The sequence below is a fragment of the Episyrphus balteatus genome, chromosome 1, assembly GCF_945859705.1.
Source record: "Episyrphus balteatus chromosome 1, idEpiBalt1.1, whole genome shotgun sequence".
Taxonomy (NCBI): Eukaryota; Metazoa; Arthropoda; class Insecta; order Diptera; family Syrphidae; genus Episyrphus; species Episyrphus balteatus.
Genome location: NC_079134.1, coordinates 153,401,765 through 153,429,720, shown reverse-complemented (window position 1 = coordinate 153,429,720; position 27,956 = coordinate 153,401,765). Strand labels below are relative to the sequence as shown.

Sequence of the window (27,956 nt, the reverse complement as noted above, 5' to 3'; positions counted from 1 at the left end):
GCAAAACAATTTAATCAAAAGCCGGTAAAAAAATTTATATTTTATCATAAAAATGAAGTGTTACAGATATAACAACAAACTGCAAAACAATAATAAAATGATTAATGATAATACGAGTCTAAGTCACCTAGAAACTGTCTAAAGAAAATTTATATCAAAATCCAATATCTCAAAAACTTTATCTGCTAGAATTAATATAAAAAAAAGCCTAGGTCAACAAACAAAATTTTCTAATCGGGATTGACAACACATGTACTAATAAAAAACATCAGTCATCAAAGATAGTTAAATGTTATAGTTGTTTTAATCTTGAACATGTTATGATAATATATTATAGTTATTTAATTCTAAACCGAACACGGTGATGGATGTACTTGAAAACTGTCACGTCAGAATCAGAAATTAAATCTTAAAAAAACAACTGTTTTTATACAATCCAATCTTTTGTTTTGACGAATTTTGTCTTATCAGTAGGTATTTAAAACTCACGTGGAAATAGTTGCTCTTTTAAGTTTTGAAGAGTTTAAGTACATAATTACAATAATCATTTTAAAGATAACCTTCATTTAATAAATTATATTAACAACAACTGTATAAAATTTAAAAATATTTTGAAAGGAATAGTTAAATAAGAAAATAGTACGTATTCGCCCCGTAGCCCAGTTAGTGATTATGAATCACTTTATTTTTCACTGTAGGTATATATTGTATTGAGTTCAGATAACTAATTTGTTATTTGGTCTTTGAGCTAGAATAAAAAAAAATAATCAAATAATTAGAAACTACATATTTAAAAAAAAGTTCATTCTGCACGAAATCGTGGACTCTGATTTAAGTATAATCGTGATGTACCTAAACAAGTTGAAAGTTCAACAATAATAATATTTTTAAAAGAAACTTTTTAAATTATACACGAATCTGATTGCCGACACACCTTTCAAATTAATGTATAGGTCATGCTCAAGAATGTTTAGATGCTTATCATGTTTACGGCGGAAACGCAATGTAGTGATATCAGTCATTTCAATCTAGAGACACATTTCTTATCAGCAATTTAAAACAAAACAAGAAATGGGTTTGTTTATTGTGAGCAAATTCACTAATTAAATATTTAAATTATTTCTTTTGGTTATTAAAAAAAATTTCCATATCCACAGACTCATTGTTTTTCCACCAGAAGCTTATTTAATTTTCTTGAAAACAAACATTGCTATTTCGTAATAATTTTGAATTTCACACTTTATAAATCAAAATAAGCTGCACAAATATTTTGAAACCGATGTGACTTAAAGCGTTGTGCTCTTATTAAGTAAATTTTTCACTTCAAATTGCACATTATGATTTGTGATCATGATCATGTTCATAAAAATATTTAAAAATAATAAACGTTTTGGTTAAGATTATTCTCGAATTTCATTTCAGCGGAATTTTTATTTTTAAATAATAAAAATAAGTTTAACATAAACAAAACTAGCGAGAATGTATGTATTTTTACCAAAAATTTATTTTTAAACAAAGGATTTAGAGACAAACTATTGCCCTTGCAGTAACAAAATTTGTCAATGTTTTCAATTACATCACATTTTGGTAATCAAAATCAACTACTACCATAAGACGATGACGTCAAGCATCTTCTTTTTATTTTGTTTAAGACTAAGGTATATGAAGTTAAGCCCATGGCAATCAAAATTTATTGAACTCATAAAATTCAAAATAGAAGAATCTTAATGATTTTTTAACTACACCAATTTAATTTGATCTCGCCTTATCAAAATTAAAAAATGTTCTATAATTTGAACTTAACTTTCAATTCATCACCTTTATTACCAACTTCGTTATCGACTTCCGTTCGAACGTAGATCTAAAAGATCTATATTCTATGTGATGCCGAAAGCAGAAATAATTGATTCGCAGCAATAGCACTCTGGTCAACAAGGTTCTTGCCACAAGAACCAAATTATACTTTTCTATTTCTATAGGTTTTTGATGTGCTGAACTCGAATCTGAAGTCAGAAAATTTTGATTGGCCTCCGTTTTTGAAATATTACCGTTAGAAAATGCCAAAAAAACGTCATTTTGGCTGTTTTCGAGCTAATGTTTTTATGTTGGATAATTAATTTTGAATATAAATCTGTAATGTTCCCTTTAAGAACTGGTTTTCTTCCAAAAAATGTTTAAATCTTTCCGGTATCTCTTTTACTGCCTAAGATATTAAAAATTTAAGTAGCGGTCTTTGACTCAGATACAGCACTGGCCAACCAAATTAAACTTTTTTGTCCCAAGAAACAAAATATACTTTTCTAGAGGTTTTTGGGTTGCTGAACTCGAATCTGCAATTAGAGAAATTCCACTAGCCTCCGTTCTTGAAATATTACCGTATATAACATGCAAAAAAAGGTTTTTTAACCCTAGAAAGCTAACCTTCGTCGATTTGACGAACACTAATTTTATTTCTTCTGATTTTTCGGAAAAAGGAGCTTCCGATTGCATTTTTAGTTTGTGTAATCCGTGTGTAAAAAAATCCTTTTTTTGCTTTTTCTGTTAAAAAAATAAGTACTTAACATGAATTATTTAACTTCACAGAAATTAGTTAATAACTTTTTCTTAACAGCGCGGTTAAAAATCACTTCGTCGTTTCGACAAATGGTTAGAGTACTACAAAACAAGGTTAGCTTTTTAGGGTTAAGAACGGTTATATATCAAGAACTGAGGCTAATAGAATTTTTCTGATTGCGGATTCGAGTTCAGCAACCCAAAAAACCTCTAGAAAATTATAGTTTGGTTCTTGTGGCAAAAATTGTATGACCAGTGACTTAAACTTTAGATTAAATTTAGTTTCTCTTTGGCTCATTAACTGAAACTTAAGATATCTCTTAATTTAAAGAGTTTCTGAAAGAAGAATAACTGTTCGTATAATCACCGTTACAAATTTGTTTATAATGAATTACCCCACATAAAAACAGAAGTTCGAAAACAGCTAAAATGACGTTTTTAGGATTATATAACGCTAATATCTCAAAAACGGAGGCCATTCAAATTTTTCTGACTTCAGATTCGAGTTTAGCACATCAAAAACCTATTATAATTTTGAAATCTTAGAAAAATTAGAAGCTTACATATATAATGTTTTTATCTTTTTTTAATATCTTAATAAGAGAAGGGGAACGAAAATTGAACAAGCTCCTAAGAGACATTTATGCAGCTTTAGTTTTTGAAATTCTATGCAACTCTCTCAACCAAGGGACAGAAGACAACTTATGCAACTGAAGATTTTAATAGCACAGGGACATATGTTCCTCAGTGGAACTTGTGTCCCACACAAGAGTGTCATGAAGTACATTTTTTTTTTAATAGCTCCACAATTCTATCTCCGTTAAAAAATAAACTATCAAGTGAAGTTCCAAAAATGTTAAAGGTTCATACTAAGTACATAGTGTAGTTGCTTAATCAATACACGACGACATCACCTCGGAGGCTATTATCTCGAAGCGGAAAACATCTCCGCTAGTTCACCTAAAAACATACTAAGTTTTCTAAACTTAGGATTTCTACGTAAACTTTAAAAAAGAGGAAATCACAATAGGCACATCAGTGCGGCCGCAGTGATAAAGCGAATTATTCCCATCTCTCACCTAATCTTAATCTTAAGTACATAGTGCGAGATGCGTATCATCGGTCTTATTTCTCAATGGTGCTTTCACTTTGACATATTATATACATATTTGGCTTTCTTAAAGTGAAATAACGCTAAATTATGAAGTATTTATAATAATGAGATTTTAAAGATTTTTTAAGTTTTGCTAGGTACTAAAATTTATTTCAGATGATAAATATTTTTATTTTTGAAAGGTTGGAATATCGTTAGTATTTTGTTCCATTATTTTACAAAAACTAAGCTTTAAAAATAACTTAATTTTCTTAATTAATTAAATACAAAAATATACTAAATTCAAAATGTGAAGAGGGTTGTTTTCATTCACAAAATATAGTGATAAGTCATTTCTATCAAAAACTTTGAGGTATTCCTATCTTGGTAGGTAACAAGCACACTAACAAATCGAAAAAAAAAACACTTTAAAAATTATAATTTTTCATATCTTTTCTAAATCATGTTTAAAATGCACGTACACCAAAAGCGTTTGGTATCCATTAAAATTCTTTAAATCAAAACAAAATTTAATCTTATGAATAACAAAGATTCATTGCCATATTGTCTTTTAAAGTTCCAATGTCCACTTTGACACTCTCAGGTGGCCACTCACCTGTTTTTTTTTTCTTCTTAAATCTACAATCTCTCACTGGAAATCAATCTTAAAACAAAAGGCATAAGTTTAACAGCACTACTAACAAAACAAAACTTATCTATACCTACTTCTATTTCAAGAGTAAATCTAACATAATGTTTGTAAGGTACTTCAAGTCTAGTCATAAGGCACACTTTGGAACTACTCAGGCCTTCACCTCAAATTGCACGACAACAAGGCTGCTAACATTGATATCATGTTTTTTTTTGTCAAAAAAAAAATCTAATATAGATAGAAACCAAAAAAAACACCGATTCCACCTTAATCACATAATTAACCACTCAAGAGAACCAATCTTTAAAATAAATCAAATCAAAACAAGTACTTGTAAGATAATTTCCTTTCAATTTCAATCATGGATAAAAATCTAAAAGAACTACAAAAAGTCAATGTTGCTAGCCGTCCAATCTTTTTTGTTTTTTCAAAGTTCTTTTGAATCATTCAATCGAAAATTATTTTCTAGAAATTGTTTATCGTTTTGAGTAAACAAAAAATAAGTTAATTGATTCCAAGATTGTGAAACCAAAGGTTGTAATTTATTCATCTTCACCTCAAAGCTGTGATTATATACGAACAAAACAGAGCTTAGTTGTTTTGAAAATAGAAATGCAACAAAATATGTAATAGCTTGGAAAAATTAACTAAAAGCTGTGTTTTTTTTTTATCTTTTAATTTAATTCTTGACGAATTATTAACCATAAGTGGGGTTTTAATGATTAAAACACTAAACAAGAAGTTAATGATGACGGTTTATAATAATGCCATTATGATAATGCTCTTTAACTGACTTTAATACAGGAAGGAAATATGACGCTTGTTTCAGTTGAGTCGTGAATGTTTTTCATTCATCCGAATCGTGTGCTTAGTGTGTGACGTATGAGTCATGCAAAATTCCATTTCGTTTTCAGTTGAAACCTAAGCTTAATGTGACGAAATTCTTTAAATCAGCTGCTAAGTGAGAATCCCCCAACATGTGTGACATATTACAAATGAAAGCATCACATGGTTGGGTTAAAAGTTACTTTTTAGGTTGGATAAACTTGTTCATATTAGAGTTTGTTTGAGATTTATTTGCTGATAGAATACACCAAGTTTTAACTATTTGTTAAGCACATACATACATAAATACGAATTTAATTTTATGTATGTATGTATATGTATTTTTATGTCAAGATATGTAAGTATTTGTGGAAAATAAAATCAGTCTGAAGATAATAAATAATTAAATGTGTTTTTACGATGATTAGTTCAAATAAAATTTGTCTCGCCATGATGTCTGTATGTCTAATTGGTAGTCTGTATTAGTGATGTTAACTATCGAATGATTTGAACTATCGATAGTAAGTAACTGAATGATTTGAACTATCAAATAGTTCATTCATTTATTCATTCGGATACAAACTATCGAATAAACTATCGGATAAAAACTATCGAATAAACTATCAAATAAAAAAAACTATTCAAATGAAAAAATATCGAATAGAAAAAATATTCGAATGAAAAAACTATCGGTTAAGAAAACTATTCGAGAAAACTATCGAATAAAACTATTCGAATGAGAAAACTATCGTTTCAGAAAAATATACGAATGAGAAAATTATTGTTTAAAAAATCTATTTGAATGAAAAAAACTATCGTTTAAGAAAACTATCGTATAAAAAAACTATTTGAATGAAAAAACTATCGAATAAAAAAATTTATTTGAATGAAAAAACTATCGTTTAAGAAAACTATCTTATAAAAAAAAAAACTACATATTTGAATGCAAAAACTATTCGAATGAAAAAACTATCGAATAAAAAAAAACTATTCGAATAGAAAACTATCGAATGAAAAAACTATTCGAATGAAAATAATAACTAAATGAATGAATGATTTATAAAACTATCGAATGAATGAATATTTTACAACTATCGATGGTTTGATAGTTTTTATTCGATAGTTCCCATCACTAGTCTGTATTTCTCTTTTCGGATCCAAAGTTTAAAGTGATACATCATTTTTTATTAATCTTGATACCTTAGTTTTTATTTTTGGTACTATGGAAACTTTTTTAATTATTACTCATACCAAATAAAACGTTCCAGTCACAAAAATTCGGTAGATGTGATATTTGGAGGAATTGTTGAAGATAATGAATATTGTCTTTATGCAAAGTTATTGATTTAAGATTGATATATCTACTTTTGGATTTTTGACAATATTGAAGACACTCTATGCCAAAAAGTTATTCATTTTGCAGGTATCATGATCAACTCGGATGGAAATTACAGCTACCAGAACTGACCTACGCATTTCTTCTATAGAAACGCTAAGGACTCTGAGTTTTATACCATTTACGCAAAAAAAGTCTTTTTTAAAAACTGATATTAGCTGCATTACTTTAGGGGCGTTTATCTACTGCTTAGTAACTTCTTAAAGCTACTACTTTTTCAATAGGGTAATAGTTAATAGTAGTTGAAAGCAACTTTAAGTACTAAGCAGTAGCAACGCAGCTATTAATGGTACCATCAATCAAAAAGTAATTTAAATATTTTAAAACAAAATTATGAGTTTTGGAAAAAATTGGTTTTAAACAAATGTATACAAATTTTAAAATATTTATTATAAACAAATTAAATATAAGAGCAAGTACGTGCGACACAGTGGTGTAGTTGATTTTTTTTTTAATTGAAATTGAACTGTGCCTACAATTAAATTTCTTAAATGATGCTGAATTTTCAAAATAATTTTTATTTGCATAGAGTTAACGTTCTTTAATCTACTTACTGAGTCGCACGTTTTCGTTTCTAAAAAAAAAAAAATATGTTTCTGATAATAAAATGATGGTGGTATATGTATATGCATTTAAAAGATATAGTTGCTAATTGATATTTTCAAACATTTTTAGATCTATGACAAAAGATACAATTGGGTGCAAGATATGTCAATTGTTCTGCAATTAATTTAAAAAGGAATTTTGTAGCATCTAGGTTCTAGGGTAATAGTTCATGACAAGTAAGTATTTGGTCACTAGGTAATCAAAAAATGCTTATTAGGACCTAGTTAATCGCTTAAATAAAGTCTATGCTTCTAATCAAGTGACATACAGTGTACTTCTAAGCACATAGTCATTTTTGTTTTCAAATTTTGATTTTTGTGTTCAAAATCGATTAACAGTTGAAAAACATATTTATCTTTTTGGAATATCAGAATGATCAGTGAAGATATCCTCAACATTTTTAAAAACAGTCTAAAAAACAGTCTAAGGTAAAACTTAGAGAGCAATTAGAAAAATATGGTATGTACAAGGTACATCACATTCATAAAAAACAGCTTGAGAAAGGATTTTTTTTTTGCTAACAACTTGTCAAAAAGTTTATTGATGAGCATTCTTCAAAACAAGACAAGTATTTACTGAAGTAATTCTTACATAAACTTCTATTATATGAAGGGGTAAAACTTTGAACCTTGATTTATCAAATTGTTTGAAAATTGTTTTACACAATTTTATCTCCGATTCAATTGTACTATTTAAAAGTTAAAATCATAATCACGGTGACCATATTTCCAAAAGCATAACCCGGGACACATTCAAAATTTTTCGGATAGTTCTGAAAATATTAATTCTTCAAAAACATAAAAATAAATAAAAATTGAAATTTTTTAAAGTTTTCTTAAACAATTTTATGGGAGCATTTTCGTTGAAATCATTTAAGTCGTTAATCACTTCTAAAAAAATATTTTTTCAATCAAAATCGTGAGTGCTATTTTTTAACATTTTAATTTTATTTAAAATGATTTTAACATTGTATAATCTTTAAATAAACTTCTAACATGTCCTTAAAATTTTTGAAATTTAGCTGGGTTCTTAACTCTTCTGTTCTTTATTCGAAAAAAAACTTTCCCTGATGGAGCTTTGAACCTGGCAAATATAAACTGGAGTTAAATAAATTGACAACAAATTTTAAAAACTAAATCCTAGTCTAGAGGCGAATTGAAAATTATAAAACTAGCTCAACGAAATCGTAAAAGAAAATTTTACTTTTCTTTGCACATTACGTAGCTTTAACCAACGAAATTCTTACCTGTGCAAGAATAATTGGAGAGTTTTCAATCGTTTGTCACTCATACTTAACGGTGCAGGTAATTTTACTTGCTCCAAAAGAGTTTTTTTTTGACTTTGGGATACTCAGAAAAATTTTCGTTTTGCTTCGGCAGCAAACTAGGCTTGACGCTTTTATACGAAAAAATTAGAAAAACTTTTAATTTGCAACCACTGTTTATCTTGTTGTTCGTACAAAGTTTTTAAAATTTTGAATGAACAAATCAGGGAATTTGCAAATACGGGACAATCACGGGACAAATTACAAAATACGGGACACTTACACGTCCCGGGTTTCTTAAATAAAAACCCGGGACAAGCTGTAGAAATACGGGACAGTCCCGGGTAAACCGGGAAGGATGGTCACCGTAATAATAATGGTAATGAAAAGTCAACTGGTTTCAGAGCACGATGTTTACCCATAACAATATTCGATGTAGTTTTTCTATTGAACAAAATGTTACACATACGCCACAGTGACAACTTGAGTTGAATTTTTAAAATATGATAACAAATTTTTTTTGCTGTGTTTATTGGAATGAGACCTTGAAATATGTTCAAAACGTGCTGATAATTTCTTACCAAAAAAAACTAAGTCCAACTGAGTTCTGTTAACCAAATCCCTTTATTAAATATATTTTTGATAGAATTTTTTTTAATACAAAAAATTAAATTTAACTGATATTGTATGGCAGTGATATGATCTGCCTAGCAAAACTAATCCGTCCACCGATTCCATAATTTACTACACCAAAGATAATAATTATTTATCGGTAGTAATATTAAACCCTATAGATAATATTAACACTCCAATACGATACCCTAAGTCTCGACTTAAAAATCTTCAATTAAGACTTTATATTGCGCACGAACTCATTTATTTATATACAAACCAACAAAAAACAAGCTTTTGAACAGAGGTCTTGACTCAGTGATTGAACTTTATCTGAATGTGTAAATTAACTGGATGCTTTCATAATAATTCGGTGGTCAATATGTGACGTTATTTCAATCTGTTACTATCACATTATTACTCGTTACTCGTACGCCTACAAAAAAGCTAGTAGGTTGTATATATTCTTAATCACAACTACAAAGTGTATACGCGAACTCTGATATAGCTTTTTGTTGTTGTTTTTTCGGGTATATTGAATGGTTGATATTTATCTCTCTACCGGCACCACCAGAGAGTAGATAACAAGTAAACAAAACAGAATTTCCAACCAAACAAAAAACACAGGGATACCCCTAGAATCGGTTCAGTTTACTGTTGTTAAAGTTTTTTTTTTTTTATTTTTTTGTATTTAACACTTGCGGTGGGGATTCAGAGAGTAACAGTTACGGTTTTGGTTTCAAACTCGATAGTTGTAGTCTCATAATATCGTTTGTTGAGTCTACTAGCTGCTCTCCATTGAAACAGAGTGCCTAGCATTGGATCAGTGAGAAATATCAGTGTGAATAAAAAATTGTGATTTTTGAAATTTAAAAAATTCACTCTTCTTATAACGAAAAAAATAAAAGAATTTTTTTTAAATAAATAATAAAATTAATTTTATTATAACGAAGTGAAATTGAAATTTGCAATTTATAGAAAATAAAATAAAAGCTATCGATATTTTTTTTTCAATTTCAATTGATTGAAAAAAATTATTCAATTTTCGAAAAATAAAAATCAAAAATTGAAAATGTATTCAAAAATGGGATGTAAATGGATGCTTACTGTTGGAGTTATTATTGTTACTTGTAAGTTTTTTTTTTTTTATTATTTTGAGTTAATTTAAAAATTAAAATCATACAATGCAGTTAAGTGATGCGTGTTTTGATTCTTTGTCAATTGAAAAAATAATTATATGTCGTTTAAAATGACATTGTTGAGGCATTCGTATAAATAAAAGGGCTGTATGTGCATTCTGAAATCGTTTTTTTTTTTTTTAATTTGATAGAACTTGAATGCGGGTAAATGTTTCTATCCGTTGGATGTTAACTGAATTTTGTTGACTATTTAAGGGAATATGTGCATTGACAAATTTTGATACGTCTTGTGAATGGAATATTTTTTCGTTAGAAGAGAATTGTAGTATATAGCTTCTTTGCTTTTTTTTAAGAAAAAAAAAAAAAAAAAAAAAAAATACTGTCTTAATTTGTCTGTCTTCATCTTTTTTATAAAAATACGAATATTGTTACGATTACGATGCTTTTTCGATCCAGTGTATTCATATTAATAATTTAAATGGAAGTTCACATTAGAAAACCCAAAAAGTCATTAATCTTTGATGACTGTAATCAAACTAGATTTTCAAGTAATTTTTTTTTTATAAAAAGTGGTGCAAAAATGTTTTTAAATAAACCGATTTTACTCAATTGATTAAAGAAAGAAAAACAAAAACACAAGTTCTGTAAAAAAATGGTTTTTGATCTAACAACTTTGTGCATTCGGGTGGTAAAAAAATATTTTGTTAAGAAATCCAAAAAAAAGTTAAAAACAAAAAATAAATTGAATATTTTTGTTAAAATTTGGATAATTTTATTTTGAAATAATATTTTTCCAAAAAGTCTGTTACAAATTTGTAAAACAATTAAGATGTTTATAAAAAATTCGAAATTAAAAAATGGTTGTATGAGAGTCAATAGCTGTATAAATTTCATGACTATTTTTTATTTGATTAAAAAAAAAAGTTTTTTTTTTGAAAATGTATAAAAAAATTCTTTTACAAAAAAAAAATTTTGATCTAAATTTAAAATTAAAATTAATTACAAAAATATATATACCTACCATTTTTTTAACATGTTTATATTTCGGAGAAAAATTAAATTCCAAAGTAGTATTTATGTATATTTTTCTGCCACTCGAATATTGAAGAACTATAATATGGAGGCCTCACAGCTGTAACGGGCCAAGTTAAATAAAATAAATATTTAAATCTAGTACAAAAACTTGTGCAAGGGGTAACTCCATTAAGATTTGTTACTTTTTGTGACTTGGTTCACTTCAGCTCCTAGTTTTTTGTTTATAATATAATCCAAGTTTTCGCAAATATGTAATATTTATTCAAGGTATTTGATAACTATGGATAAAAATACTAAAAAGTTATTATGTTTCTTATCATTTAAAGATTCATCAACAATATTGTTTTTGTTGGTATTGCAATAAATTTATTAAAACAAATAAACAAAAATATATGACAAATTTATCTTAGAATAAACACTTTCACTGGAATTTTATGAATGCAAATTACTCATCACATATTTTAATCATATGACACAGAAAGTTAATCAACACAACTATTGTTTTAATTTTAAAATAATTGATGGTTGGATTTTTAAAACATTTTAGAATCATTGGATAAATTGATGGTTTTTTCTCGAAAAATACCTTGAAATAGATGATTTTGCCGTTACTCATCAAAATGTAACCCAAAGTGACTTCTTTTAGTTACCTAACCTAAAAATTGGTCTAAATAGATAGACAGATATTTTCATCATTACTTTCGTTAAAAATCGCAAAGATTCAAAGAGCTTTAAAAAAATTTAAGAATAGACTCAAATGTGACGCATTATAGTGGATAAACCAATAAATTATTTACTCGTTTCCGTAAATTAGAAGAGAATATTAGGTGCTAATGAGTCTTAATAACTGAGAAACTTTGTGTCACTAGGTAAAAAAACTTATGAAATATACCTACTATTAACTTAAAAAAGTAACTACACGTGGTAAAAAGTTAATTAGAAGAAAATCAATTTAAAAAGCTAATGGCTGAATTTACAACCAAAAATACAAAGCTTAGTCACACGAAATTGGTTTTATAGTTCTGATGTTTGGTGTTACATAAGTAAGAAATATTTTTTTTTAGTTAAGTAGGTAGTATGTACTGATAACATCTTCTGAAAATACAAACAATAAAAGCTGAAACACAATCACGCTTTGCCGTCGATTTTGACAACTGCGAAAAGTTCAACTATAGGAAATCTGTGTATCCTCACACAATGACGCTTTTCTTACGTACGCTTTTTTTGACAAACGTAAGGAAACGTAAGAAAGCGAGCAAAAGTTCAACCAGACTGAACTTTTGCTCGCTTTCTGACATTTAACAGACATAGTTACAGTCACCCACATTATTATTGCGCCAAATGTGAATAAAAAAAAATAAATTATTGCAAAACTATGTGTGTTTTTTAATTTCTCTATATAGATTTTGCACAAAAAAACGACATCGAGATATTTTAAATCAAAACAATTTACGTATTAAAAACAAAAAAAAATTAATGATGTTTTAGACTAAGTTTTATTGTTAAAAACAATATATTTTGATTGGTTTTGTTTTTATAACTATAGGATTAAAGAATAAACAAATTTCTATGCATTTTTTAAACACATTAATATCCTTTTTCATTTTTCCACAATTTAATCAAGATAGAGACTTGGCCCAATAATTTTGTGAGTGACTGTGTTTTTTTTATTTGACAGCAGATTTTATGTTGCAATCAGCTGTTCAAAGTCAAAGTGACAGAAGCGCGCTTTGAGGATTTCTCAACGTAACGCAACGAAGCGACGCTCTAAAGCGTGATTGTGTTTCAGCTTTAAGGGCTTTTAAAATATTTTAACGAAACTTTTAAATTATGCCTGCAGTGCATTGATTTTTTGCTGACAATATTTTATGAAATTAATTTTAATTGCGTCATTAGATGCTGTGAAGGTTTTTTCTTTTGTAATATTTGAGTCTACAAAATTTTGAAATTTCAGAATTTGGAATTTGTCTAGCATTTTTATGGTAGAAATAGTTTCAAAAAGTTATGAATTTTTAGATCTTTCATTTTAGAGGCTTTGGATTTATATTTAAAAGTCTTAGAAAATTTCAAAACAAATAAAAATCAAAATTTAAAGAACTTAAGAACCACCCTAATATCAAAATATATTTATTTTTGTTTGTCTTTATCAATAGAAAAATAAATCCGGATTCAATGTGGCAGTGGCATGCACTTTTTTCATTGTCATGATTGTTTTTTTATTTAATTGAATAAGGGCAAATAGTATACAATATAAAGACAAGATAAAATATAATTCATCAACCTACTATATCTACTTTTTATTACATACCAGTATTTGTTTGCATAGAAAGATACAAAAAAATCATACCTCGCTTAATAAACTCGATTAATTAAAAATAAAACATTTTATCGTACATGGAAAACGTCGTTGTCGATAGTCGCGTTCGTCGTTCTGTCTATTCTATGCCATTTATGAAAAACAAAGAAAAATTAATCAAATCAAATGGCCATTTTTGTTGTATGCAAATATCTAGAGTATGAACATAATACAAAAAAAAATAGAGCTCTAATGGAGGAATATAGACCTGTTGCAGACTTCAAGGACATGATAGTATATAATGTATAAACGTAGTTGTGACGTACTTTTATGTAAGTGGTTGAGAGAGGTACTTTTATTTTTAATTGCGGATTGTGGTTACTATAGTTTACATAGATTTCCGTAATAGAAGGTGCACTTCTTATTACTATTACTTGACTTGATTCAATTGAAGTTAATGAATAGATGTATTTTGTTAGGGTTTAAAATAGTAACTTGTTAGTGTTCTCTCTCGCTATCTCGTTATCATGGTCATGGTCGTTATTAAGCTATAGGGAAAAGATTGGTTGTGTGGTTGATATAGTTTCGCTTTTAATTATAACAGATTACTTGTGCTAACAGGAATTTGAATATTAATTATTTTGGTTTGACGTATGAGTAACGTTTATACGTTCCTGTAGGTGGGTTAAATATCTTTTTAGATAGGTACTTTAAGAAGTTGACTCATATTTCCTACCAAACACGTAGTAATAGTTAAACCTTAAAAATTCATTTTTCTTGAAAAAAAAAATCAAAATCGAAAAATCTATCTTTTTTTTCTTCAATCACCTTTAAATCCATTTTTTTATATGACCACCTATAGTAAATTTTATATCATATGAAAGGCTATTATTTCACCTTTTATATAATTTTTCAATCAGATTTCTACAATGCCTACAAAAAAAGTAAGAATTATTTAAAGCCATCCATATCGAAATTTTAAATTCAGATTATGGTACTTCCTACAATAGAGGTTGGTCATCGGCAACATATTTAATTTTTTGAGGTCAACCTTTTTGTAACAAATTTGATTCATATTTTTTTGCAACACAGTTTTATCTACATATAAAAAAAATATCAAATAAAAAAGTTTAGTTCCTTAAAAGTTCAAAGATTTTTTAAACTTTTAACCCATATGCAAAACTTTTTCAAACAAAAAAAAAAAAAAACACAAACTGTTCAAATCAAATAAAGAATATATAGGAAAAATATTCGAAGAATTTTGTCAACAGCATTAATTAAATACAGCTGGGCAAGTGAGTTGAAATAATATTTTTTTTCTTTAGAAATATTTTTTGTATGTTTTAATGCAATGGAAAATACCACTTGTCCTTGAGAAATAGAAAATAATAAAACAAACTTTTAAAATTGGCGCGTGTAATGTTGTTATTAACTGTGTTTTATAATAAAACACAGCTATATTGTTTAAAAAAAAAATTCCATGCGAAATGTTTTTAAAACGTTTTTTTTTTGATATTTATTGAAGGCAAAGTTTTATAACAATAGGGTCTTTTATGTAAAAAATAAACGTGTTTGGTGTATTCAAAATCAACAAGAATTTTTGTATTAAATTAAAAATATCAAGAATAAATATAAAATTTGTTTTATAAATAATAAGTAACATGCGGTTTTATCTTGCCTCAAAAAGACCACATGTTATTCATTTTATTAATTAATACAAAAAAAAAAATACAATCAAGATTCCATATTGAAGAGATTAATGTCCCATTGCTTTAAAAGATATCAATTTAATGCATTAAAAAATCAGGTCGGGGTATAAGTAAGTAAAAGTTGGATTAGAATTAAACTAATTCTACCTAAGATTTAAGGGTAACTATTAAGTAAGATTGAATCTTATCTAAGCTCCCCGTATTTGCCAGAAGTTAGTAGTTTGCTTACATTCATGTCAAGTAATAAATGCTCAAACATGAATTGTTCACTCTCTAAGTCTCGTGTTTAAACACACGATTTTGCACAACTTTATTAATTTGTTTGTTTGAGGAAGTAATAAATATTCAAAGTAAAAGAATTTATTGTACACAACCCTGCAACAACTGGGTGTAAATTATAACACAAAAACACCCTTTTAATTGGTTCTTGACCTGTAAAATGAAAGAATGCGAATATATCAATGTAGCATCAGAAAATTGTTTGTAAATACCTGCTAATAAAAGCGCAATAAGTCTGCTGGGTGTATGCTGTATGATGCATCTTTGAATGACAAAGTTTGCAGTGATTTTGTTCAGTAAGTTTTTAGTACCTACCTAAACGATGATCAATCAAATAAATTTTCTCTTAAATTGTTTTGTTTATTCAATGGTTTTGAACTTCATATATTAGATGAAGTATTTCGAAAATAAATCAAATATAGAAGATATACTTAAATATATTCCAGTCAAAATTACGATAGGTTTAACTTATACTACAATCTGAAGCTCAGAAATAAGTCACTTCGGCAAAGTGAGTTTTTTAATTCAATACAAATTCATTCGAATTGTTCATTTACAAATCTATTTCTGACGATTTGACAGTTTTATTTTTTTTTTAAATTTAATTTACTTTTATTTTTTTATTTTATTTTATTATCTATTGTCGTTTTCGATTGGCTCTCCGGAAGCGTCCGGAATCATTCAGAAGACTTCTGAAACCGTTTTATTGGCATGAAAATGACAGCCAGAACGCTTCTCAGAAGAGAAATTCTCTTCTTGATTTCAAATAAGAATCAAATCAAGAAGCACTAATACATGAATACTCACATGTCAAAAATACACTCAATCATTGTTTATTATTATTTTTCATTCAAATTTTTTTCGTTTTCTGAAATTAATTTGTTTATTTATTTTCAAACAAATAAATTAAGCTTTTAAAATATTTTGCAAAACGAATTCCCGATTAATTTGTTGAATATTAGGTACTATTTTCTTCACATATTAATTATTTTTCAAGTCTTATGCAATATTTGACATTTTAAATTTCACAGAAAAACAAACACAAACACACAAAAAATAGAATTGAGTGGAAGCAATTCAAACTGTTTTATTGGATTTCAGAATGAGTGAATCCTTGAGTGATTCCAATCGAAAACGACATATATTTTATTTAAAATCGAGTTAATAAAAAAAATAAAGATTTAGAATACCAAAGTTGAATTCCCATTCTGCGTGTTTTAATTTTGTTCCGATTAAATTTAAGCTGTCCATTTTTCTACACAGGAAAATATCAAACAAAATCTGATGGAAGTATGTAGTTTTTGGAGTGTTATGAAAAAAAGTGTATAACACATTTGTATTACATTTATGTATGTTCTTTCATAAAAAAATAACAATTACTTATAATATCCTTGTCGTTTTTGTAATTTTATATTTTTCTGAGAAATGGCAAAAAGCAAACAGTGACCAGCGTTACCACTTGCAGAAAAAAAGTCGGAGCAGATTTGAAGAAAAAATGGAAGTAGATTGAGAAAAATCGAAGCAGATTTTAAAATATCCTTTTTTTAATAAAAATCTATGCTAAAAAAAATTATTCTATTAAATTTATTTAAGTTAAATAATTTATAATTAGTAAAAACAACTAAAACAAAAAATTTTAATTCATTCAAACTCCATATTTTCGGTATAAATGAACAATTTTTAGCCAAATATTTGGCTTTCTGAAAAAAGAAGTAGATTTGGCTTAAATTTTGATAATTTGAAGTAGATTGGAACAGAGATTTTAAAATGAAGTAGATTTCGATATTTTTGTGATGGTGCGAAGTAGGAAGTAGATTTTAATTTTTTTTGAAAAAAAGAAGTAGATCTACTTCAATTGAAGTAAAGTGGTACCACTGACAGTGACACAGTGAGACATAGATTAAAAAGAAATCTATGAATTGAAAATGATTTCAGTATGATTTTGTAGTGTTTTCTCTTTTGTTTATTTTTCCTGTATTTTTTTTAACTCTTTTGAAGAAATGGGTTAAAGTAACATAGTTAAATAAATAAACTACTAGTTACTTACTTATTTGAAGTTTTCGTCAATTTTTTTTTCTGTTTTATTCGTCCGTCTCACTGTTCGCCTTAGCCTATCTCACTGATCGCAACTCTTGCAAACAGTGAGACGTTTTGACTTTTTCTACATTTTAGTTTGTAACTTTTTCTGCAATATTAATATAAAATATGTCTTAACATGACTGCAAAGTTTGGTTAAGATAGTTTTGAAACTTTCTGAAAAATAACAATTTGAAAAAAAAGTGTCTCACTGTCCACACCTTTCCCCTACATATTTCATAATTTGATGATAACTCCTTTCGAACCTGATCTTTAAAACAAATGACTTGTTAACTACTTCAGAATAAATCAACAATTAAAACATCAATGTATTTATAGGAATTCCTAATCAATGTCTGCTTCTAAGGAATAATTAAATTGGTTGTGTTTCAAACGAATAAATAATTTGTTTTGTGACGTTGTACAAATTAATATAACGGCTTATAATAATTTTTATAGGTAGTCATTGAAGGTTAAAGTTTACTATAAAAAATCTATAAAGCTCTTGAGCTTTAAAATAGAAATGCAGATTCTTAAGATTCGATAAAAGTGTTTACCTGTTTAGATTCATTTGTAAAATATGTAAACAATTTCATAATAATATTGTTTATTTACTTATTTTACCTCCACGTGCCATTGTACTACAAATATTTAATATGTGCACTTAAATGCTCGTGCAAATGACATTACAATAACAGGTGCTCAGTGACCATATACTCCATTATGCTGTATAAATTAATTTATCAAATAAATAATTATATTTATTTGTTTTATTGTATAGAATTGTAATAAATTTAAAATTGGAAATCTTGTTCCTATAAGTAAATTATTTGTTTCCTATAAAAAAACAAATAAAACTTTAATCTTGAAATACCTCAAGAGGCTATATTTTAAGATATCATAAAACCAATTAAAATCATTACTCAAAACAAAACAAAAAATATTTAAAAAAAAAACTTGTCAATTTCAAGTGGTTTTTTTATGGTGTGTCAGATATTGATATTTATCTGATTATAATTATATTGCACTCGTTTACTTTGATTCAGTATAAATGTATGTATTTTTTGTTGGTTAGTTTTCTGTAGAACATTTAGTCATTTATTTGTTTTGAGCAATTATAAATTTTTTTTTTATAAATATGACGTGTCTGATAAACCCATTAGAAAATCCCATATAGCAACAGCAAATTATTATGAAGAAAAATTTAAAAAAAAAAACCAAAACAATAATAATAACACTGGTCAACAAGGTTTTTGTTACAGACACCAGGATATACTTTTCTATAGGTTTTTTGGGTGCTGAGCTCGAATCCGAAGTCAGAACAATTCTACCACATCACGTTTTTGAGATAATCCCGTTAGAAAATCGAAAATGCTGCTTTTTTACCAGTTTTCGAGATTATTTCTTAGCTTTTGGTTATTTGTTTTAAATAAATTTGTAACGGTTTCTAATAGAACTAAATGTTGTCTTTCTAAATCCGTTTAAATCTTTTAAAAATCTCTTATCTTCTTTGAGAAATCTAAAATTGAAATCAACGTGTTTGGTATATCTCATATTTATTTGCTTTTAATAATAAATCCCGAAATTTTCTTTGCCAATCGCTTTCAAATTTTGACACAACGTTTCATGTACATTCCAGTAAGTTCTTATCTTGTTTTTAACAAGAAAAATAATTATATTTTTCTCACTAGTAATTATTTAGTATAAGTATCTGACACGGTCACGCTTTGATGTATCTCACTGCGATTCACCACCTTCGCAAATATAAAAACTTGCAAGATTCTAAATGAAACGTTGTGTCAAAATTTGAAAGCGATTGGCAAAGAACTTTTCGAGATTCGCTATTAAAAGTAAATAAACATGAGATATACCAAACACGTTGATTTCAATTTCAGATTTCTCAAAGAAGATAAGAGATTTTTAAAAGATTTAAACGGATTTAGAAAGACAACATTTAGTTCTATTAGAAACTGTTACAAATTTATTTAGAACAAATAACCAAAAGCTAAGAAATAATCTCGAAAACTGGTAAAAAAGCGGCATTTTCGATATTTTAACGGGATTATCTCAAAAACGTGATGTGATAGAATTTTTTTGACTTCGGATTTGAGCTCAGCACACCAAAATCCTATAGAAAAGTATACCTTGGTTTCTGTAACAAAAAAAAAGTTTAATTTTGTTGACCAGTGTAATTTAATAAGAACAGTAAAAAAAAGCTGGACTGTTGCTTACTGGGGGGCTTGTTTGTATAGATCGATAGTGATATAATTGTTTACATTGTATGTTGTATAAACTTCAAAAGAATTTATTTTTATCTGAGATAGTTATTAATTGTTATCGATCGATAAGTATTGAATTTGTATTGCATATTTCAAGGGGGAATAGAATCGTTTATTATTATTTAGAATGCATGCTTTTGAAAATATTTTTCGCTCGTCTCGAAAAACCAAATTCTAAAAATCTCAAAATTTAAAATCTTAAAAAACAAAAATTAAAATTTTTAGATTTTCAAGGCATTTACATACATATGTAACTCAAAAAGTCAAAATCTCGAATATAAAAACTCCAATGATCAAGTTTGCAATTGAAAGATCACATGTTTGAAAATCCGGCAAAGGAGGTTATCAATATCAAGGTTTTAAGAGGTTATATCCATAGATCAAATCATGAATATAAAAACCTCGATTAAAAAAATTTCAATCAAAAGACACATTTGTGCCCCCGAAAAAAAAATTCAGATTCATAATTGTTTTTTAATATATTAGCTATTTCATTAATTAGAATTTTGTACTTCACAGACAAATAAACGTGCCATTTTTCAAAGCTATTCTTCTTGTTTAAGTGTGTTATTTTTTAAGTAAACTAAAAGAAAAAGACAGGCGTAAGAAAAACAATATCCCAATAATAAAAGTTTAATTAGGGGAGAGTGGGGCTAAATGTAACAGGGGTAAGAATTAACAGCTAAAAAAAGCGATGTTCCTTTCAATATTAAGAAACGCGTAAAGGAGAAAAATGCTCAATTTTTGAATATCTACCGGCACATTTTCTTCAGATGAAGATTAGACGACAGGGTGAGAAGTTACACTAGTGGTGCCCAAAAAATGCATGTTTGTAACTTTTTTTTTTAATTTTATTTTTGGTCTACCTCTTTACCCGAAAAAGATAGAGTGCTAAGTGTTTTTTTGTTATATGCAACCGTGTTTTGGCTCAAATTGCGTGTATGTGTTATGTCTATATCAGTTTCGCTTTTTTTTTAAATTGATTTTATGTGCCAAATTTCATGCTGGGGCTAGTTGTAACATTTTTCCGGGGCAAGTTGTACCATGTAAAAACCTACCTATACTGAAAAACTGTTTACCTAATATAATTAACAACCCTGAATATGAATGCTTGTAATTGAATTTGTATTTATTTTGAAATTGGAAACACATTTTTGAACCACCATTTGAATTCATAAAGCTTATAAAACAATTTATGAATTCGAATAACTTTTATTTAAGACTACTGTCAAATTTTCTCTGGAAATCTTGGATTTGCTCCACTTTTTACAAATTTGCACCAAAATTTCATGACTAAGATTTGTTTTTATTGTTATTAATTAAAAACAAATAAATATAAACAAATAAAGGTATTTTTCTCTTATTTTTAGTTCTTGGTACAACCTACCCCGGTATGTGTTACACTTTGCCCCGTATGTGGGGTAAGTTGAAACAACACGATTTTTTTTTTGGAAGCTATATTTTTCAACATTACCGTTATGTTTTGCTAAATTTTTATGATGGATCTTGGAGCTAAAACATGGGTCTTTAATTTAAAAAAGGTCTGGTTGACCCACTTTCAAATTTGTAGGAGAACCATCGATTTTAGAAAAAAGTGTTACATTTGGCCCCACTCTCCCCTATATTTATTATTTAAAAATAGCAAAATTGCAATCTTAATTATGTCATGTGATCTGCCAATTTATTTGTATTAATAAATACAAAAAAAAAAAAAAAAAATACAAATTTGATCAAAACAACAGTTGGTACATTATAAAACATCGACAAAAAAATGTAGGTAAATATGTTTTTTCTTTATATTTAGAATTTAATATTTTGCGAAACCTTTTCTTAACAACTAAAACAATTAAATAATGACAGTGGCAGACGTTCGTTACCCCAAAGTTGAAGATCATACAAAAACAACAATATCTGGTAGTATTCAAAGAGCCTTGTCCCAGACTCAGGTTAAATATTTACGCAAAGCTTGTCTTCTTTAAATGCGTATGTAGGTATTTGTATCTACCCACGTCTGGGTCTGATCCAAAATTAAGCAAATATTTATAGAGTTTTCGCCTAATATAGCCCAGTATAGCTATTTTTAGCTAACTTATTAAGAAAAACTGAATTTTTTTTTAAATATTTTGTTTTTGAATATAAAAAAATAAAAAAACTTTTTATTCAAAGAATACATAACCCACCGACACTCTGAATGCTTTTACCGCAAAGTATTTCACAAAGGCCTAAGATTCAAATTAAGACAAATCCTGCCTGAAGGACTTTATACCATGACACATGGACACGGAAATGATTACTAAGACTTTAGGGATATAGTGGCTGAAGTACCACAGGGTACAGCTCTAGGTCCCATTTTGTAGCTTTTTTTTGTAGAAGCGATGTACCTCCAAGAGAGAACATTATTGTAGATACTTTTTCTAACGATATACCGCAATACTTTTAGTAGGCAAAACGATTAACGAATCTTACAGTGAGTTGCCAAATACCCTAAACAATGGCAAAAACAAAAAAAAAATCATCTGCAAAAACTATCAAACGAATTTTACAGATTTCAAAAAGACCTTTAAAAATGTGATTTACCAGAGGAAATTTGAAAATTCAAAATCGATTACAAGTGTTGTTATTCTCACAGTACTGTTTGTTTTAATCAAACCCTTATTTATATTATTGTCAACAAATAACTTGTTTGCAACAGCTCCCTTATACACATGCTTATAGCCAGCTGAAGCACAGATAAAAATGAAGCCCTTGCGGCTTGATAAACAAAATAAACGTGTAGTTACTAACGGTATTAAATTACTTAATAAGTATTTCAAAAATAGTTATAAAATCTTTAATAATAATAATAATATTTGAAGTTGAACAAAATTTTCCATTTTAGATAGTATACCTTTAAGTAAATAAAACAAAAACTGTAAACAACCAGTTCGTGCAGTTAAACAGCAGCTGTTACTTTCAAAAACGTATTAAAACAATAAAAAATAGATATCTATTGACAATATTATTAAAAATGAGATTAAAAGGATTTTCATAAGTGAAATAATTATATTATTACTCTTAGAAACTCAAAGTGGTTTGGTTTTTGATAAAAAAAAAACAAAATTTATTACCAAAAACTAATTAATTTTATTAAGGATTAAATTTATGATGTGAGTTATTTTTTCATAATTATTTTTAGAAAAAAAAAAAAACTAATTTACAACATAATTTATTTATCAGTAAAACGTGATTTTATTAATGATAGCGTAGACATTTATTTTTGTAATAAATTTGTTTTTAAAATTGATGAAGGCGTTAAGAGAAAGTTATGGAAAAAACTGTTATAACTTTAAAAACTAGTTTTTCTGCTGCATAACTTAAGCCTTCCTCAAAATCCTTAAATTATTAAAAAAAATAAAGTCAAAATAAAAGAAATTTAAGGGTTAAAAACGGGCAGGAAGAAAATGTTTTTTAATGTAAGTGAATGTCTTACTTTACTTTTTCATAATTAAATAGTTTTAATGGATGAAATCGTTAAAATCGATTTGTTATTTCGAGGTCAGTTTTTTTTTAATGAATCCAAAACTTGCCGTTTAAAGTACATAAGTACCTATGTTTATACATTTTTCAAGTAAAAATAAATACGAAAAATAAGAACAAAATAACAAAAATATAAAAACCTTAAAATTACGACCAAATATAAAAAAAATTGAATAAGGAAGATATTAAAATAACCGGACAACAAACCACGTGTTATCAAAAATGCAGATTTAAAACAATACCAGCCTTTTTTTTATTGTTGATTTTTGATAAAGGAAATGGAAATATGCAATATCAATAAAATTACAAAATTATATGGTCTTTTGGTTATGACTGTTATCATTTAAAACTCCTTAATGGAATAAATTGTGTCGATTCAATCAATTTATAACAAGTTTTTTTAAAAATAATTTTAGCATTGTTTATCAGTCAATGTATTGAACTTTTTAGATAAATATCAAAACATTACTCTTTTGAAAAAGACCGAAAATTCTAGGTGTGGCTTTGAGAGTACACACTCATAGTCAATAATAGTTAATGGTGATATTATTACTTTTGTAAACAATAATTACTAATAAGTTTATTTCACAATTGTGAACACGAACTTTGGTATTATAATTTTTTAAACACGTTTTTTTTTTACAACATTGAAAATAAACACTCTTTAGTAGACAAAATGGATTTTTTATTATTTTATTTACGACGAAATCATGAAATTGCATCGAAGTGATTTTAATTATAAGAGTATAATTGATTTTTAATTATTATTGCTTTTGGTTTTTATTAAGGTGTTAATTTCATAAGAATTTTGTTAATTTTCTAATTGACAAGAAATTATTTCTGATAAATTCTGATTCTTTGTTTAAATGATAACAAGAATCGTTGACCTATTTTAACAATGGGTCTCATAATTTGAATAAGATATCAAATAATATTTTCGAGAAGATTTAGTACGCAAATCCTAATGTTAATAATAATAAGTCATTGTTTTATTAATTTATACATGTTTTGTATCACAAATTTATTAGATTGTTTATGATAAAATCTCATGACTCTAATGTTATCTTTATTATCTATAAGATTTATATTGAAGATTAAAAAATTGAATCAGAATGCTTTATTATTCAAATAGAAATGATAATGAAAAAAATCTTTTAAGAAATATTTACTGTTTAAAGCTAAAGATTGTTGTAGGCTCAGGGAAAAACAATTTATTTGCAAAAATGAAATGAATCTTAAAAAAAAAAAAATAAATAGATACCTTTCTTTTGTTTGTTAGAAAAATAATATATTTACCTAAAATTTGGTTTTAAACTTAACAAGTATACTTTTTAAATCTTTTGAACTCCAAAATTCATATAAAAATGTTTATGCGTAGGTACATACAGAAAAGAAAATCAAATACTTATCTGGTTTCAGCGAAACCTTTGGTGCTAGTAAAATTTTAGCGAAAAAATCATAAAAATTTGTAGATGACTTATTGATCTATTTATTTTGTTTGATTAAGGTCCCGAAATTTGTTTCACTCAAATTCAATATATGTACCTACGTAAAACTAGAAACAATTATTCTTATTTCTTGTCTATATTTCGATATATCTAAATAGATAATGTTTTGATAATTGTTTTTATCAATAAATATTAATTTAGATTTCATCAATACGAGTAATAATATTAGGTTAATAAAAGCAACTAGATAATTTGATTGCAATAATTTACTTCTTTAATTTTTGAATTCAAATAAAAATCCCCTGATAATAAATCTATATATTATATCTTTCACAAAATTCACAGATTTTTTTTGTTTTATTATTATATTTTTTTTATCATTCAAAAGCCTTTCTTAACCAAAATAAAAGCAACAAATAATAAAGTCAATAACCGTCCTTAACATCATAAAACTTTGACTCTATTACGTTTTTAAATTATTGACTTCTTTTTGTGTGATTGACAGTGGAATACAATGATTGATTCACGTACATGTTATTGTTTAATACAAAAACAATTGCATTAAAACAACTTTCACTTGTCAATTCCGTCGCAATAAAATTTCACCAAAAAGCTTGAAATTTTTTAATACTTTTGTAAATTATCAAAGTCATAAAAATCCCAAAACTTGAAAAACATTGCCGAAAAGCGTGCCTCTATTACTTAAGATAGCATTTATCTTCCAATAAATCTTTTAGTACTGGGACGAATGATTAATACATTTTTATTTTTGGGCTTGACACAATAAACTGATTTGGTAATATTTCCATTAAATTGCATGTGAATCTTCAGAAATTCAATCAGGTAACAAAATAAAAGAAATTCAACTCTATCGTAGACTTTAAACTTGTGTTGCTATAGGCTCACAAAGCCTTTAAACTAAAACACTTAAAAATGCTTTCAAATAAGTTTTTCTAATTTTAAACTAACTATGTTTGAAGTTGTTTCTGTCAAGTGTGGGGATAAATTCCTTAAACTTTGAAGTGTAAAAGATCTCGAACTTTCAAAAACACCCTTTTAAAGTAGATTCCTAAGCTTAGATATATTTTTCAAGTTGCACCAATGCTATTTTTGTTGTCTATTTTCAAGAACCTACCACTCTAAGCGAATCCCCTGCAATTCATAACCAAATAAACGAAACAGACAAATTTTGATAAGACACATTTCCGTAAGATTAGATATCAACTAAATTGTAGCTTATCAGAGTCTGCTTTTTGATTAAATATTCTACATACTTAAAAAGCTTTTTTTTTTTATTAAATTGATTTACCTGAATATTAAATTTTATATTTTATTTATTTCAGTTCTGGCAGCGACCAAGCAGACAAATGCCCAGATCTACTTACTGAATTACAGTGATGAAAGAGTCAATGCGGCAAAGCTTGCAGAAAAAAGATTCGACTTGGTTAATAATACAGATATAACAGAAGTTTATACAATTAACAGTAAGTTCTTATAACATAATTTCCGTTTAAACTTTTTACTAACAATTTTGTATTTTTTGTTTTCTCCTTCAGCTTCAACAAGAATATCCTCGGATTTATCACAATCGACAATGGATGCAATAACAATTGTTTGGTATGTCTCAACATTCCTAGCATTGGTAGCATTCTTCTCCTTGATGGCATGTTCAGATCGTAAATGTGGACGTCGAACTCCAGCTCCAACTCTAGATGATCAATTACAAGCACCACCAAGTCCAGCACCATCATATAGTGAATTTGCACCTCCAAGTTATGAAACTGTTTTTAAGAAACATTATTCACCAACAGCAACGGTATTTGTTGTACAAGTGCCATATATCGAAACCGAAAAGGACAAAGATCCACCACCACCATTTACATTTCACACAATAAATGAATTACAGAAATTTAGTTGCTAATTTTATAAAGAGTATATAAAAATATCTAATTTATAGAATTTTAAGAGAATAATAATAAGTCTTTCAAATTAGACTGTGCCAAACTGTGATTCTAGAAAATAAGTGAAAAATTTAAAATGATCTTCGTCCTTGATACCTTTAATTAAAAATTTAAAAAAAAAAAAAATATTTATTACTAATTGTTAAACAAAACTGAAAAAAAAAAGAAAATAATATATTTTTTTTAATGTAAGACAATTTTTATAGAAAGACTGACTTTGTGTGGCTGCTATTGAATAATGTTAAAATAGTCTTAATCTACACTCAATAATTATTTTAAGTTATAAGTTACAAACAAAAAATATAAAATTGTTGTAAGATCTTGAAATAAAATTATGATAGAAATTGTAATTATTTAAAAATTTGTGTTTCATCTTATACTAAAGGTTTTGGAAAATAGAAGTTGGAAAAAAATTGCAAGAGTTCAGAAATGAGTTACTAAAACATTATGGTTGGAAAAATAATTGTACATTCGTTTAGAATTCGTTTAACAATAATAATTGTCCTCGCAACAGCGAATATGTTATTTCTTATTGATATACTCTTGAAAAGGCTTAAAACCTGTCAACCCTTGGATTTTTCTTAATTGTTTTGCAGCCTATTTTAAATAGAAAAAAGGACTCATTGTTTTTATCTGAAAAAAAAAACAAAAATCATTAGGTTAACGTGAAGAAGCCGAGTTGGAGTATATTTATTAGATGTTAAGTAAAAATGCTTTTTAACTTGTGAATTGGGATTTTTGAAAAATAGGGAATTTGATATGCAGATATTATTTCATGAAATAAAGTTCTCTAATTCTGATCCGGATCAGTCAAATAATTTGTCTTCTTATTCAGCTAAATGATATTATTTTCAAATCAATCATATATTTTAAAATTAAAAAAAAACTGAAAGTAGTGGGATTTTTTTGAAATCAGATTTAGATTAATAGCATATATTTGATGAACATACAAATTTTAATTTTTATAAACCAGTGAAATCAGAACATACGAACTAAATGACTAAAAAGTTTACAGCAACAAAATATTGAATTTATTTTAAAAAGTGAGATGTTGTTCAAAAAGAAGTAGGTTCTTTAAACAAATTTTTAATGAAAAAATAGTTGAATTTGGTTTTGTCATTAATTTTATGGAGCAAAGATGGACACAGTGTTAAAAATAAAACATTTCACTTTAATAGATTTAAAAAGGTTTATTTTTACTTTGAGTGACTAAGTAT

The 27,956-nt window shown here is 27.0% G+C and overlaps 1 protein-coding gene across 1 annotated transcript; it reads left to right on the top strand.

Annotated features, from left to right (window-relative positions):
• The first annotated feature begins 9,499 nt into the window (after window positions 1–9,499).
• LOC129905886 (uncharacterized) lies at window positions 9,500–27,000 on the top strand. The gene is made up of 3 exons (XM_055981512.1): window positions 9,500–10,131; window positions 26,122–26,262; window positions 26,335–27,000. The coding sequence occupies exons 1-3, from the start codon at window positions 10,074–10,076 to the stop codon at window positions 26,697–26,699; spliced, it is 564 nt and encodes a 187-aa protein (XP_055837487.1). The 5' UTR covers window positions 9,500–10,073; the 3' UTR covers window positions 26,700–27,000.
• Window positions 27,001–27,956: the final 956 nt, after the last annotated feature.